Source organism: Pteropus medius, unplaced genomic scaffold (genome assembly GCF_902729225.1).
Source record: "Pteropus medius unplaced genomic scaffold, Ma_sr-lr_union100, whole genome shotgun sequence".
Taxonomy (NCBI): domain Eukaryota; kingdom Metazoa; phylum Chordata; class Mammalia; order Chiroptera; family Pteropodidae; genus Pteropus; species Pteropus medius.
Genome location: NW_024349227.1, coordinates 2,433,382 through 2,447,487, shown reverse-complemented (window position 1 = coordinate 2,447,487; position 14,106 = coordinate 2,433,382). Strand labels below are relative to the sequence as shown.

The following is a 14,106-nucleotide window of genomic DNA, read 5'->3' as shown; positions in this document are numbered from 1 at the left end:
AATATTTACTAAATGTGTACATTGCCATGTTTCCTTCTTGGGCCTGCAAGAACGCTCTTTACTCTCGGATGAGGGGCTCCCCAGGACAGACTGTTCCCTCTGTCAGACTGTGGCTCTCTGAAGGCACTGGCTATGTCTCTACCTGCAGACAGGAAGCTCTCCCAGCACAGGCTCTTCCTGGTGGCTTCACTGTGCAGACATCTCCCTAATGGTTGGGAATCACTTCCTGCCAGTACACAGCATTGATACTTATCACTTGTCTAATGCCTCCTGTGATCAGGGGCTTGGAACACATTATGTCACTCAGGACTTTCAAATACCAGGAATAAAATGAGCCTATGAGAGCAGGCCTGCCCCTCGTTGAGTCAGGAGATGGACTTAATGGGCTGGAAACACTAACTTTGAACCACAGACACACTCACAGCTTGCGGATTTAATCTTTGCTTTTCTTCCTGTAAATACAAGGTGGGATGTGATACCAGCCCCAGTGCCATCTCTGTGGGACCCTGGATCTCCACTCCCAACAGTCCTGACAGCCTCTTGAGTTGACTTGGGGATTTGAGGTCAGTCACTCTGCTCCATCCTTCCTTCTGGACTTGGAGAGATCTGAGTGTGTTGGGGAGATGAGTCAGTGCAGTGCGGGGGCTCAAGGGGGTGACCCCATTTCCTTTCCAGCCCCCTCAACCAATGATCCATGTTCAAAGAGCTCATCTCTGCTGTTCAGACCATTGAGCTGGTGCCTTGAAGCCTCTGGAACAGCTGTGGGAGCCAAGAATCATTATTGCAGACAAAGAGTAGAAAGCAGACTCAATATCTAGGTTATTACGAAGCTGGCCTTGAGAGCTGGGAGCAGTGCCAAGTGCAGATATGGAGAGGGGGCTGCGGGGATGTGCTCAGCTGGCAGGCGCATCAAGGCGCTGGCTTCTCGGAGAGCTTATGTTCTGTCAGGTGCTTCAGAGAAAGGGCAGGGCAGACACTGGGGACGACTGCACCAATCATGCCCCAAGGAGAGAACAGGATCTGCCACCTGCTTTTCCTGCTGTCGTGGGCTGTCACACATTCTCTCCATGTCTGGGGTCCAGACACGGATGGCTCCCCAGAAATCTCTGGCACTTTCTGGATGGGTCACCTAGACTCTCTGAGTGTTCGTTTCTTTGACTTTAATAAAGAGCTATTCATAGCCACCTTCCTCTATCCCCGCCCTTTAGGCACAGCTGCTTATGGGTCCCCTCACCTCATCTACTCTTGTCATATGGAGAATTAGCAGGGAGGGGAAGGGGAGCTGAGGCAGGCCAGCCTGGGGAAGGGGGGTACGAGGGGAGATGGGTAAGGTCAACTGCACCTGGGGGGCAGTTCTACAAACTCCTTGTGCTCCCCTCAACCCAAGGCCCCATCCCAAGGCCCTACCACCAAGCCACAGGCACTTACCGAACTCAGGAAGGGGATGTTGAAGGCATTGCCCAGGAAGCCAAAGGCAACAGGGAAAAAGCCCCTAGGAGCAGAGGGGTGGAGAGGGGTCAGTGTTGGCCTAGGAGGGGATGATAGAGGGAGCAGCAAGGCTGAGGTCCACAGAAAGGCTTCAGCTTTGGCTCCCAGGAGAGTAGGCCCCTGGGCAATGGGAACAGGCTTGGTTCTGTGCGGTAGATGTTTTAGAGGCAGCCGAAGTGAGTGGTTAGAATGAAGACCCTGGGGTCAGACTCCATAGGTTCAAATCTTGGCTCTATCAGTTACTGGTGCTCTATAAGCTTGGGCAAATTCTTTAATTTTTCTGGCTCTGTTTCTAGCTATAAAAAGTGTTTAAAAATAGTATCTACATCCTAGGGCCTTACACAAAGAAATGCTCGAGAAATGTTTGTTTTTATTATTGTCACTGTCTCCTCCTCCCCAAATCGGTTATCACCACGGCTGCAGGTTCTCTGGGCTCCAGGCAGGGCAAGCTCCCTCCTGCCTCAGCCCTCTATTCCCATCAAACACGCCCTGCAGGGCTTGGCTGGGGACAGAGTTGTGATCTTTCAAAGGGCTCAGAGGCACTGGAGGTTAGCGTGGGAAGGGAGGGGCGAGGGAATCGGAAGTCTGAATGCTGCCTGAGCTTTTTCCTTTCCTTGGGTTGCGATTCCCTGAGGTTCACTGCATCCCTGAGGTCTCTCATATCTCTGATTTTTTTTTTTTCTGCCCTTACAATGCTGCTGTTTTTGTCCACGTTGACTTTGGGTTTGAACTACTAAATCTGCAGTGGCCCTGGTCACAATCCTAAGCCCTCAATAAATGATCACTGTTGTCAGAATTTGTCTTCCCTACTGAACTGCAAGTTCCTCAAGAAGTTTCTCCGTGTTTAGAGCCATGTCCCCAGACCTAGCCCTGCACTGGGCATACAGTCGGTGCTTTTTATATATTTGAGTAAATGACTTTGAAAAATGAATAAATGGATGACAGTGTATGCGTGAGAAAATTTCATTTCTCGAGGATACACTACATGAAGTCTATGAGGTCTTGGCATTCAGGCTAATCAGGCTATTTTCGAGGCTACATTGAGCAGACTGAGGGCTCCTATGGGAACCCAGGGCTTCCTGACCTCAGCTCCTTCCCATGATTCCATGGCTATGATTCTTCCAGCCCCGATCATCCCTATCCCACCCCTGTTCTCCCCACAGCACTCCAGAGACACTGGAGTCTCCCCTCCTCCTTGCGCCTTCCCTAGTATCGTTTCCTTTCTTCTCCTTAAGCGCCTTCCAGTCTTCTCTTAGACCCATCCCTTAAGACCTGTCTCTAGCCCTGCTTCCTCTCGATCACACGCTGGCCCTGACGGTGCCTACATGTCTTCCCTGAGTCACACCCTGCCTTTCACCAGGGCCAGGCTGTCATGCGACAGGACGAGGGATGTGGATCCAGGAGCCAGAGACATGCTACCTGTGAGAACTCAGTCGGGGGCAGCTTCTCTGAGCTCTGGTTTCCTCATCTATAGAGGACAGTGGGTTGTGGAGATGACGAGGTGAGATGATGATGGTGCATGTGCAGAGCCTGCAAATGTGAGCCCAGTGCCCTTCCTCCCCGCCTGGATCATTCGACTTGAGTGTGGGCCTTGTGTCTCCTCCCTGGTGACTGGGCACATGGCGGTGCTCAATGTTTGCTGATGGATGGGCAGATTCTTCCAATCTATCCTTCAGCCTACTGTTGGAGGGACTTTTCCAAGTGTTTGCCTGATGTCCCTCCCCATTTTCAATCCTTCCATGGCTCCTGTCTCTTGCAAGATCAGTCTGGCTTGCGCACACCCTACTGGTCGGGCTGCCCAAATCTGGTGGGCTGATCTCAGCTACTCAGAGACTCCAGTAGCCTGTCCAGGGGACAGGGACCTGCACTCACTTGAAGAGGCTAAAAAATCCATAGGTTTCTAGAAACATGCCCAGGAGGGGCCAGCGCAGGAGCACAATGACCACACCTCCCAGGAAGAAGCTGGTCCCCTTGAGCTTGTGTCTCTGGAAGAAGAAGGAGAAAGTCTTCTTCAGGCCAATGATGAGAGAGAGGCCGGTCAGGAACAGCAGCTGTGGGAGAGGGGAGGGGCATGAGCACAAACACAGCAGTTCCCCTCCTCATTCCTGACCCTGGGGGTCAGGGGCCAGGCCCAAAGCCACAGTCAGGCATGGGGCAGGACTTGCCACCCAGTCATGTGGCAAAATCCCAGAGCCTTAAGTAATTTGAGCTGGTTAGGAACAGAACTGCCCAGAGGCAGGGGGCTGGACAAGGAGAACATCGAAGGTCTGTAGTTTCTCACCCCATTCAACCCAACTTCTTGGCTCCCAAGCACTTTTTCACGTGTGATTTCATTTCTCATCACACCTCCCAAGAAAGATAGGACAGATAGTGAGATTCCATTTTAGGAAGGTGAAGACCAAGGCTGACATAGGTTAGGCAGCCATACCCAGAATCACATGGAACTGTCAGGGTTCCACTGCCTGTGGAATTCTGCTCCAAGCCCTCCATTGTATGGTCCTGTCGCCGTCTTCAGCTTGGCTCCTAATAATCCCTTATGAGTGCCCAGGCTCCCATCAAATTCAACTATGGCTTTCATCCAGCATGTTTCATCGACCTGGAAGTGCTTTATGCACCACCACACCCATTTTCCTTTCCAAATTCCTTCTCATCCTTCTCCAACTGGGTATGCTCTCTTTCCTCCAAGGATCTTGTTTCATATTAAATATGTCTTATGGTGACTTTGCCACACCCCTATCTTCCTCCCCAGTCATGTAGGTTCGTATGACATCGCTATCCCTAACTGGAGAGATTCCAATGGATGGACAGTGTCTGCTTCCACTTGGCATCCCCAGGGCCTCCCCCAGGTCCTCAGATTCTCCACCCAGTGGGCCTGACCGTCCATTCCCAGCTACCCTCGCTCGCCCGAGCTTGATGGCACCTGACCCCTGGATGGGCATGATTTGAAGGATCTTGGGGCTGACCCCCGCAAGGGGCCAGGTAGGTTGGGAGCGGTCCGCACGGCAGGGGCACTCACATTTCCGAAGGCCAGGAGCACGGAATCAAAGTACAGGAGTACTCCAAGGAAGATGAAGAAGATGCCGAAGCCGGCGGTGCCCACACCAAGCTCTGCAATGGGTGAGGAGGTTGTGGTGGGATAGACTCTAGAGTGCAGGTGGGGATGCTAGAACTTTCCCCCAAAGCCACTGGACAGGTGCCCTCTGGGGGTGGGGGACGGAGAGGCAAGATTCCATTTTCATCCAGGAATCTCAGCTCCTGTGCATTTGGGGAATGATGAGACAGGAAGGGAAGAATGTGCACAAATCTACATCTAGCACCTGGAAACTGCTAGTCAGTTCTTCACATCACGGCATTCGGTCCCCACAACAACCCTACGAGGTAGCTAGTGCTACCTCACCACTTCCAGCTTCCCCTCAGCTTCAAAGGCTGCATCATCTAGATCATGATCAGGATTGAGCCCCTGGCTGAACACAACCATCTGCCCACAGCGATCCTGTCCTCTTGCAGTTGGGAGCCGCTGATGCCCAACCCACACTCAGGTAGAAGGGGACCACTGACAGCACATGGCTACCAGCCCCAAAAGGTCTTGAAACCACCCAGCTGTCCTGCGTATTTCTCAAGAGGCTAGCCCTCCCGAGCAACTCTTAACACTGTCTCCTTCCTCTCCTAAACTGTCCCTGTCCCAAGCTTTCCAGTGTTGACCTCTCATACTTGATTGGAAAAATAGAAGTCGTCAATCAGGACGCTCATCTTTCCACATAGAGTCTACACCTGAGCTGACACCTGCTCCCTTTTCCTCCCTCCCTCCTGCAGCAGCTGCCATGGGTGCTCACCACACACCCCTGAGCGTCCTAATTTTAGCCACAGTGGCCAGGCAGTTCTGCCAAAGGTTGGACCCACACTAACAGTGCCCCAGCCTCAGTCTGTAGTGTCTTTTCTTTTGGCTTTGTGTCTTGGGGCATTCTCTGAATTGCAGGAATTTGCTCAGAGCCAATGAGCACAGTGCAAAAGTACAGAATATTAAAGCTCCCTTGTTGGGTCAAGGGCTACATTTTTGACATTTTGATACATATTTCAGATTGCACAAATATGAAATGTGATAAATATTTTATATTTAAGAAGAGTTGTAACAATAACAGGACACGAAGTTCTTTTTTTCTTAAACTCTCTCTGTCACACGGAATTGTCAACTTTTCTTTGCCACTGATAGTCAACAAATGACAATTCATTGTATTGCTTCATTTTAAATTGAACTAAATTGAAATTTTATTTTAAATTGTGATAAAATACACATAAAATTTATCATCTTAACAATTCGGAAGTACACAGTTTAGTGGTCTTAAGTACATTGACATCGTCGTGTTACTGTCACCACCAACCAGAACTCTCTTCAACTTGCAAAATCGAAGCCCTGTACCCATTAAACACTAACTCCTCATCCCTCCCTTCCCGCAGCCCTGGTACCCACCATTGTACTTTCTGTTTCTATGACTCTAGGTACCTTATATAAGTGGAATCATGCAGTATTTGTCATCTTGTTACTCACTTAACACAATGTCCTCAAGGTTCATCCATGTAGTAGTATGTACCAGTCAGAATTTCCTTCCTTTTTAAGGCTGAATGATATTCCATTGTATGTATATACTACATTTTGTTTATTCATCTGTGGATGGACACTTGGGTTGCTTCTACCTTTTGGCTATTGTGAATACACTTCTATGAACATGGGTGAACAAATATCTCTTCGAGACTTTGCTTTTACTTCTTTTGGATTTATACCCAGAAGTGGAATTGCTGGATCATATTTAATTTTTGAGGAACCACAATACTGTTTTCCATAGCAGTCACACTGTTTTACATCCACACCAGCAATGTACGAAGGTTCCAGTTTCTCCACATCTTTGCCAACACTTGCTCTTTTGTTTTGTTTTGTTTTTTATAGCATCCATTCTAATGGGTGTAAAGTGGTATCTCATTGTGATTTTGATATGCATTTTCTTAATGATTAGTGATATTGAGCATCTTTTCATGTGCTTGTTAGCCATATGTATATCTTCTTTGGAGGAGTGTCCATTCAAGTCCTTTGCCCATTTTTTTAAACAGGTTTTTTGTTGTTGTTGCTTATCGAGTTGTAGGAGTTCTTTATATATTCTAGATACCGACTTCTTATCAGATATATGACTTGCAAATATTTTCTCCCATTTCATAGATTGCCTTTTTACTCTGCTGGTTATGTGCTTTGATGCACAGAAGTTCTTGATTTTGATATAGTCCAATTTATCTATTTTTTCTTTAGATGCCTGTATTTTGCTATCATATCCAAGAAGTCATTGTCATATCCCATGTCATGAAGCTGTGTTTTCATCTGAGAGTTATATAACTTACTTTGAGCTAAAATTAACTTTGAGTTAATTTTTACATATGGCGTAAGGTAAGGATCCGACTTCATTCTTTTGCCTGTGGATATTCAGTTTTCCCAATATATTTATTGAAAGGGCTGTCATTTTTCCACTGAATGGTCTTCTTGAAAATCATTTGGCCATATAGGCCAGGGTTCATTCCTGGGCTTCCTATTATATTCCATTGGTCTATATGCCTGTCTTTATGTGAATCCCATATTGTTTTGATTACTGTAGCTTTGTAATAAGTTTTGAAGTTAGAAAGTATGAAACCTCCAATTTTTTTTTATTTCCAGGATTTCTTTGATTATTAGAGATCCCTTGAGATTCTAAATGAATTTTAGGATGGATTTTTTTTATTCTGCCAAAAAAAAAAAATCATTGTGATTTTGAAAGAGATTGCATTGAATCTATGGATTGCTTTGAGTGGTATTGACACCTTAACAATATTAAATCTTTCAAGCCATGAACACAGGATGTCTTTCTATTTATATATATCTTTTAAAATTTCTTTCAGCAACATTATTAGTTTTCAGTGTGTAGACATACCTCATTTCAATGTGCTTCACAGATGTTATGTTTTTCACAAATTGAACATAAAACCTTCCACCAGCAAAAAGATTACGGTTTGCTTTATTGCAGGGGTCTGAAACCAAACCTGCATTATTTTCAAGCTATGCCTGTACATGTCTTTTGCCTTCTTGGTTAAGTTTATTCCTGAGTATTTTACTCTTTTTGATGCTATTATAAATGGAATTGTGTTGTGTCTATTTTAAAAATTACTGATGAGGTTGTACAACTTCAAGTTTATTTGTACATACAGTTTTGCAACGTATTTTATTTACTTAATGTAGCTAGAATGCCTTATTATCTTTTTTATTGTAAATGGTATGGTGGATAGGGATATGGCATGAATATTTCTTAAAGATAAAGCAAAAAGTATCTTTTAAGCTACAACTTGCGTAACTTCATTTAAAATGGCTTAATTTTTAAAATTTGAAGTTGGTTTGATTTTTAAAAAACGAGTGATTTTAATTAATAATTAATTATGTCACAAGTAATTTTTAAAGAGAAAAATTTTACTGAATTTGTTAACTAATATCTTAGAATTGGCCCTCACGAGCTCTATAAAATTAGTGCTACTGCCATGCTTTTACAGATAGTTGTAAAATGTTGTCTAGCTATTAAGAGGCAGAACTGTAAAAACAAAACAAAACGAAGACAAAATTATTGTGATTATACTTACTGAGTTATATTTACAAGTGCAAGAAAATGAAACGCATTTTGAACCATCTTCTGGGTAGCTAATCTTTCATAATCTGTTACCACACAGAGTTTAAGAGGATTAGGACCAGTTCCAGAACAGAAGGAAGGCCAAAGGGCATTTTAAAAAGAATCATTCAAAATATAGAGATTAGATTTATCATTCAAATTATAGACTGAAACCTCACTCAATTTATAGTCCAGAAAAATGCTAGTCTTACTGCGTCTCTCTTTCAGCAGAGCGAGGTTCTGTTAGGACCCATTGGAACATCATTTCTGTCAACATGTGGCCCAACCTCCCAGAATCCATTTTGTACTGATGGCTGACTCCCCTGATTCCAATCCACCTCTGTGATCCATTGGGGCTTGTTTCCTATTTACGCCTCCTAGCAAGGCCTGAATTCAATCTCTTAGAGCCTATGCCCTGCAGTACCGCCCCCTTGGGTCATTACGAAGTTCGCATTCTGTCCTTTCAAACTGTGTTATTTCTCTACCCTCAGAGAAACTATGTTGAGGATCTAGAAGTACATCTACTTTGTCATGGTGATTTTAGATAGGCTGGGCTATTGTGGAGGAAGACCACAACCATATTCTTTCATCTGCATGACAAAGATATTTCAAGATTTTATGCCTGTTGTAAAAATATCTGGTCTTAGCTATGACCTGCCATAAAAACATGTCATTGATTCCAGTTCTGACTATTCACTCTCTTCCTCTAACTCCTTTAGTAGTTGATTTTGTGTGGAAACACAATGTAAACATTTTATTGGATTTTCATTTGTTTTGTTAAAATATTCATATGTCCATCCTGTAAACACTTAAGAACCGTCTCTCTTGAATTCACACTTCGTATCTTTTCTCCTAACTTTCCTGCAACAGTGATTTGCCAGTTATTACTTTTCCAACTTGTTCCACACTCTTCTTCAAGGGCTAGTACTATTCCAGAATTTTCTTGTAATGGGCACAGTCTTCTTTATGGGCCATGCTTAGTGTTACTAGTGTTCAGTGGAAAAAAATCTAGGGTGGACACAAAACCTCACCGGAAAGGATCAGAAGCTGTTTCTCACACACGAGCCTCAGATCTTCCTAGGCCTCCCACTTGCCAAGTAGCTCAGCGATTTCAGTCATGAGGTTGCTCCCGAAGTCCTTCTCAGGAGCGCCAGTGTGACACAGAAGGCAGGGGTGGTGGGGCATGTCACCAGGAGTGACAGAAGTGCCCACAGCCCACGGTCCCCAGGATCCAGACATAGGGGCACCGCGGCCCCTGCTGGAGATGGGCCAGGGATGTCATAGACTCCAGCTGAGATCTGGGAGGCTGAGGGGTGGGGGGGTGAGAGGGGTGTGGCTCTGGTACTCTTCAGAGCCTGGATCTCCAGAATTTTCACCCATTGTGGCTTAGACTACCTCAATTTGACCTCAAAGAAAGCAATGAGTTGTGGGCTCCCTGAGTATGGCAGGCTTTTTAGTCCCCCAAATTCTGCGGCTCCCAAGAGCAGCTGCCAAGAGAGAACCACAGCCGGGCTGCACTGACTCACTCTTTTGTAGCTCACGTTAACTTCCGGTCAGGTTCAGTAATATCTTTCTTGCTCCCAGAAGGGAGAAAAGCCTGAGTATCTCTGGAGCAAGGTAGACAGGTACTTTTGGCCGAGGCTGTGTGGCAGAGGCAGGGGCTACTGGGCTTCGATCAGAATTTCTCTCTCCTACCCACCACCTCTCCCTTTCCCTCACACCTCCTCTCTCTCTCTCTCTCTCTCTCTCTCTCTCTCTCTCTCTCCCTCTCCTCTCTCTCTCCTCTCTCTCCTCTCTGCTCACCAGGCTGGAATGAAAGTCTGGGAGCCACAGTACAAGGGTACCTGAGGCCATTTTCAGGTAGTTTGCCCATGGCAGACTGCCTCACAGCACTCTCCTAGAATATCCTTTGCGTGCTGGGTTTATTCTCCTATGTAGCCAGGATACAAGCATCAAAGTCAGAAAATTAACTCTGATACACTACTACCATCTAAAGTTAGACCTCATTTAAGTTTCATCAGTTGTCCCAGTAATTTAATTTGTAGCAAAAGCATCCGGTCGAGAATCACGTGTAGCATCTAGTGTCTGTGTCTCTTTAGTCTCTGGTGTCTGGAACAGTTCTTCAGTCTTTCCTTGACCTAACCTTGACACTTTTGAAGATTTGGGCCAGTTATTTTGTAGCTGTCCCTCTACTTAGGCTTGTCTGATATTTGCTCATGACTAGATACTGGTTATGCAGAAATACGAGCAAGATTTGATGCTGTGTTCTTCTCATTGCATCGATTAAGCCACATGTGATTTTAATTTGGCCCATTACTGATGATGTTTCTTTGACCACTTGATTAAGGTGGTGGCTGCCAGCCTCCTCCAGTATAAAGTTCCTTTCCACCCCCTGCGCTGACACTGCCAGGATACTCTCCTCGCCCTGCGTTGGCACCAGGCCAACCCCAGAGTAAACCCCCTTCCACCTGGCTAGGGCTCTGACACCTGCTTTGGGCACCCCACCCCCACCCACTTTCTACCTAATGGCTTTAGGACTGGATTGCTCAGGAAGAGGAAGGAGGAAAATGGGGAGAGAACGAGCCTTCTTTTACTTTTCAAAATTAACAGTAGTGATTAATAGAACCACCACTAACACGAATGAGCACACAGTGCCAGGCACAGTCTATGCACTGTTAATTCTTATTAACTCATTGCATTTTCATAACTGCCTGTGAGGTAGGTATGCTGTTAGCCCCATTTCACAAACAGTACTGAAACACTGAGCGATCAAGTCACTTGCCTGGGTCACACAGTCAGCAGCTGGCAGAACCAGGGTTTGATTCTGGTCGTCTGGCTCTGGAAAAAGTGCCTTTAACCAACCCAGTCCAGTCTACTTTCCGCCCCACGCTCCTCCGCAGAAGTTGTTCTTGCTTTGGCCATCTGTGACGTCCATGTTCCCACATCCAATGGACAGGTGTCAGCCCTCATCTGTTAGCAGGTGGCCACTCCCTCCTTGAAATATCTTGTCTCTTGGATTCCATGACAGCATGTTGATTTTCTTCCTGCTGTTCTGATTATCCTTCTCCCGTCTCCTTTGCCAGCTCCTCTTGGGATTTGAATTGTTCAAGACTTTGGTCCAAGTTCACTTCTCATCCTATTTTCACACATATTTCCATGTCCTTAAATATCACTTCTGTGTGGACGATGTTGATATTTATCTTTAATATATGAAATTTATTATTATTTATATACCCCAGGCTTCTCTTTGAGCTTCTAAAACTCATATCCAACTGCCTGCTTAGCGTATCTGCCTGGTTTTCTCTCGTCGAGGCATCTTAAATTCAGCAGGTCCAAACTGCCCTATTGATATTCTTTTCTTAAACTTGTACCTCTCTTGGTTTTCCCCAAATGAATAAAAATGTCACCACCTGCCCGGCAGCTTGTAGCAAAAGTCCAGGAGCCGTCACTGAGTCTCCTCACCGCTCTCTTGGTGAAGCCACAGCTAAGTTTTATTGCTTCTTCTTCCCATGTATCATGAAAGCTGCCCGTTTTTCTCCACTCTTACCCCTTAATTCCAAGCCACCTTCGTCTTTGTTCTGGAACCCTCTAAGCTTCTCCTGTTAGTCTCCGCTTCACTCCCGCCACCCTCTTCTCCCTTCTTCACACGGCAGGCAGGCATCTTGGAAAACATACGATCCAACCATATTCATGCACAGCACAGAATCCTTCATGGCTTCCCACTGGGCTTAGATGAAACAGCGTCCTCCCATCCATTCCTCTGCTCACGGGCCCTGTATAAGGGGGCCTAGGCCTGCTGGTCCAACTTCATCTCCTGCCATTGTCCCGCTTACCTGCCACACTCAAACTACATCCTTGTTTCCGTAATGCACCTTCCGTAATGCACCTGCCTCAGGGCCTTTGACTGGGCAGTTCCCTCCCACTCATTATCTGCCTAAAGCATATTCATCTTTCAGGTCTTAACTCAATGTCAGTTCTTCAGGAAACCTGGTTCACTCTCCATTCCTTGACTCAAATCTGGTTCCTTCATTTCTTTCTTTCTCTAACAGGATTTAGCACATTCTTCATAAGACTTAGCACATTTTAGTTTAATAAAATGTTGGCTCGCCACTGGGCTCAGGCACTACTTCTCTATATTTTTAAGAATATTAAGGTAAGGTCAGTTGTTCTCATCTGGGGGAATGAGTTGGGGGGTGGGAGGGACGAGGTGATTTTGATCCTCAGGATACATTTGTTAATGTCTGAAGACTGTCACAGTTGAGTGTGGAAGTGTGCTACTGGTTTCTAGTGTGTAGAGGCCGGAGATGCTACTAAAATCCTATAATGCACAGGACATACCCCACAACAAAGAATTACGCTGCCCCCAAATGTCAGTAGTAGGGAGGCTGAGAAACTGTGTCCCAGGTGATCTCACAGACTCTTATGGTTTTAAATATCATCTATATGCTGGCAACTCCAAAATTTCTCCCTCTGTCCCAGATTTACTTGCCTGGCCACCTACTTGACATCCTATCTGGATGTCTATTAACATTGCAAACTCAACATGTGTGTAACCCGGCTCCTGCCTCCCCCTACTCAACCCTTCTAATTGCTCAGACTAAAAATATTGGAATCATTCTTGACTTCATTCTCTCACACTGCACATCGAATCCATCAGTAAATCCTTTCAGCAAATTTCTCAAAACGGATCCAGCATTGACCACTTCCCACCAGTTTACTGCTACCATGCTGGTCTCCTCCACCATCTGTCACCTCAGAACTAGTCTCCCTATTGCTGACCTTACCCCACTACAATCCATTCTCGACCCAACATCCAGAGTGATCTTTTAAAAATATAAATAGGTTGTATCACTTCTTTGCACAAAAACCCGCCAGTGGTTTCCCATCTTATGGAGATAAAACCAGAGTTCTTATACAGTCTGGTCTCTCAGCGGCCTCCATGACTAAACTCCTCCTACATTCCCCTCTGCCCACTTCCCTCCATCAAAACCAGCCTCCTCATTCTTCAGACACAGCAAGTAGGCCAATGCCTCGAGGCCTCTGCCCTGGCTCTCTTCTCTTCCTAGAACATTTTTCCCCTCCAGATAGCGGCATGGCTTTTTCCTTCTACTTCCTGTGGGTCTCTGTATAAAAGGCCCCTTCTCAGTGAAGCTTTTTTCTGACAGCTCTGTACAAAATGGTAACCCCTCCTGCCTCATACTCCCTAGCATCCTTACCTGTTTTATTTTTGTCCAAAGGATGTATCACCACCTGACATACTACATACTGACTTCTTTATCTGTTAATCCCCCACTCTAGATGGTAGACTAGGTATATGTCTGTTTTATTCACTGTTGTATACTCTATGCCTAACACAGTGCTTGGCACACAGAGGAGACAAATTTGTTCACTGAATGGGAAGTGGAGTGGAGTTTAGTTTCTGTCAAGAAGGGACCCAGGGCCATAGGAGACCCTGAAAATTTGTGAGGGAAAGATGTCTGAATGGGCAGCAGCCTCCTGGGTCCATGTTTGCAGCTTTCCAGGTCTAAGAACCCTGAATGGGAAAGGCACCAGCTTGAGTGGTAAATTTGCCAGTTCCCCCGGGCACCGGCCTTGGGTTACCTAGGGGCCCTGAACAATCCGAATCCCTTACTCCCGGAAGGCAGAAAAGCCACACCCAGCTGTCGCCCTGCTGCGTGGAGGATGCCAACACAGCAGCTCCAGGCCATTGGCTCCAGAGGTCACCTCACAGTTCCCCAGAAAGTGATCTCAGCTGGGGAGGGCATCATCTTGTCCCTCACCTAGCCTGGACACCCCATTCCAGCCTAGCCCCTCTGCAGCTGGGCCCATTGCACTCACTCTGCCATTCAGTGATGGAGATCATGCCGCAGGCTGCCTGGGGGATCTTCCGGGGTTGAAGCTGGCCAGGCGTGAGTTGTAGAGAAGACTGAGCTTGTATATGCTCAGG

At 46.1% G+C, this 14,106-nt stretch overlaps 1 protein-coding gene across 3 annotated transcripts; it reads right to left on the bottom strand.

The window, feature by feature from the left end:
* Nucleotides 1–418: 418 nt before the first annotated feature.
* On the bottom strand, nucleotides 419–14,106 carry GOLT1A (golgi transport 1A). Of its 3 annotated transcripts, none has more exons than XM_039881838.1 (5): nucleotides 13,998–14,106; nucleotides 4,505–4,596; nucleotides 3,361–3,539; nucleotides 1,429–1,492; nucleotides 419–759 (listed from the first exon to the last, which is right to left on the bottom strand). In XM_039881838.1, exons 1-5 carry the CDS (start codon nucleotides 14,020–14,022, stop codon nucleotides 721–723), a joined length of 399 nt encoding a protein of 132 aa, XP_039737772.1. In that variant the 5' UTR covers nucleotides 14,023–14,106; the 3' UTR covers nucleotides 419–720. The 3 variants fall into 3 exon arrangements, with proteins under 3 accessions (XP_039737772.1, XP_039737771.1, XP_039737773.1); XM_039881837.1 differs by having other exon boundaries at nucleotides 419–606; XM_039881839.1 differs by having other exon boundaries at nucleotides 419–606; nucleotides 3,361–3,473.

Coding starts and splice junctions, on each gene's coding strand:
- GOLT1A (XM_039881837.1), bottom strand. CDS start 14,022: ATGATCTCCATCACTGAATGGCAGA. Junction 4,597..13,997: donor CTCCATCACTGAATGGCAGA/GTGAGTGCAATG, acceptor CACCCATTGCAG/AGCTTGGTGTGGGCACCGCC. Junction 607..1,428: donor ACATCCCCTTCCTGAGTTCG/GTAAGTGCCTGT, acceptor CAACACACTCAG/ATCTCTCCAAGTCCAGAAGG.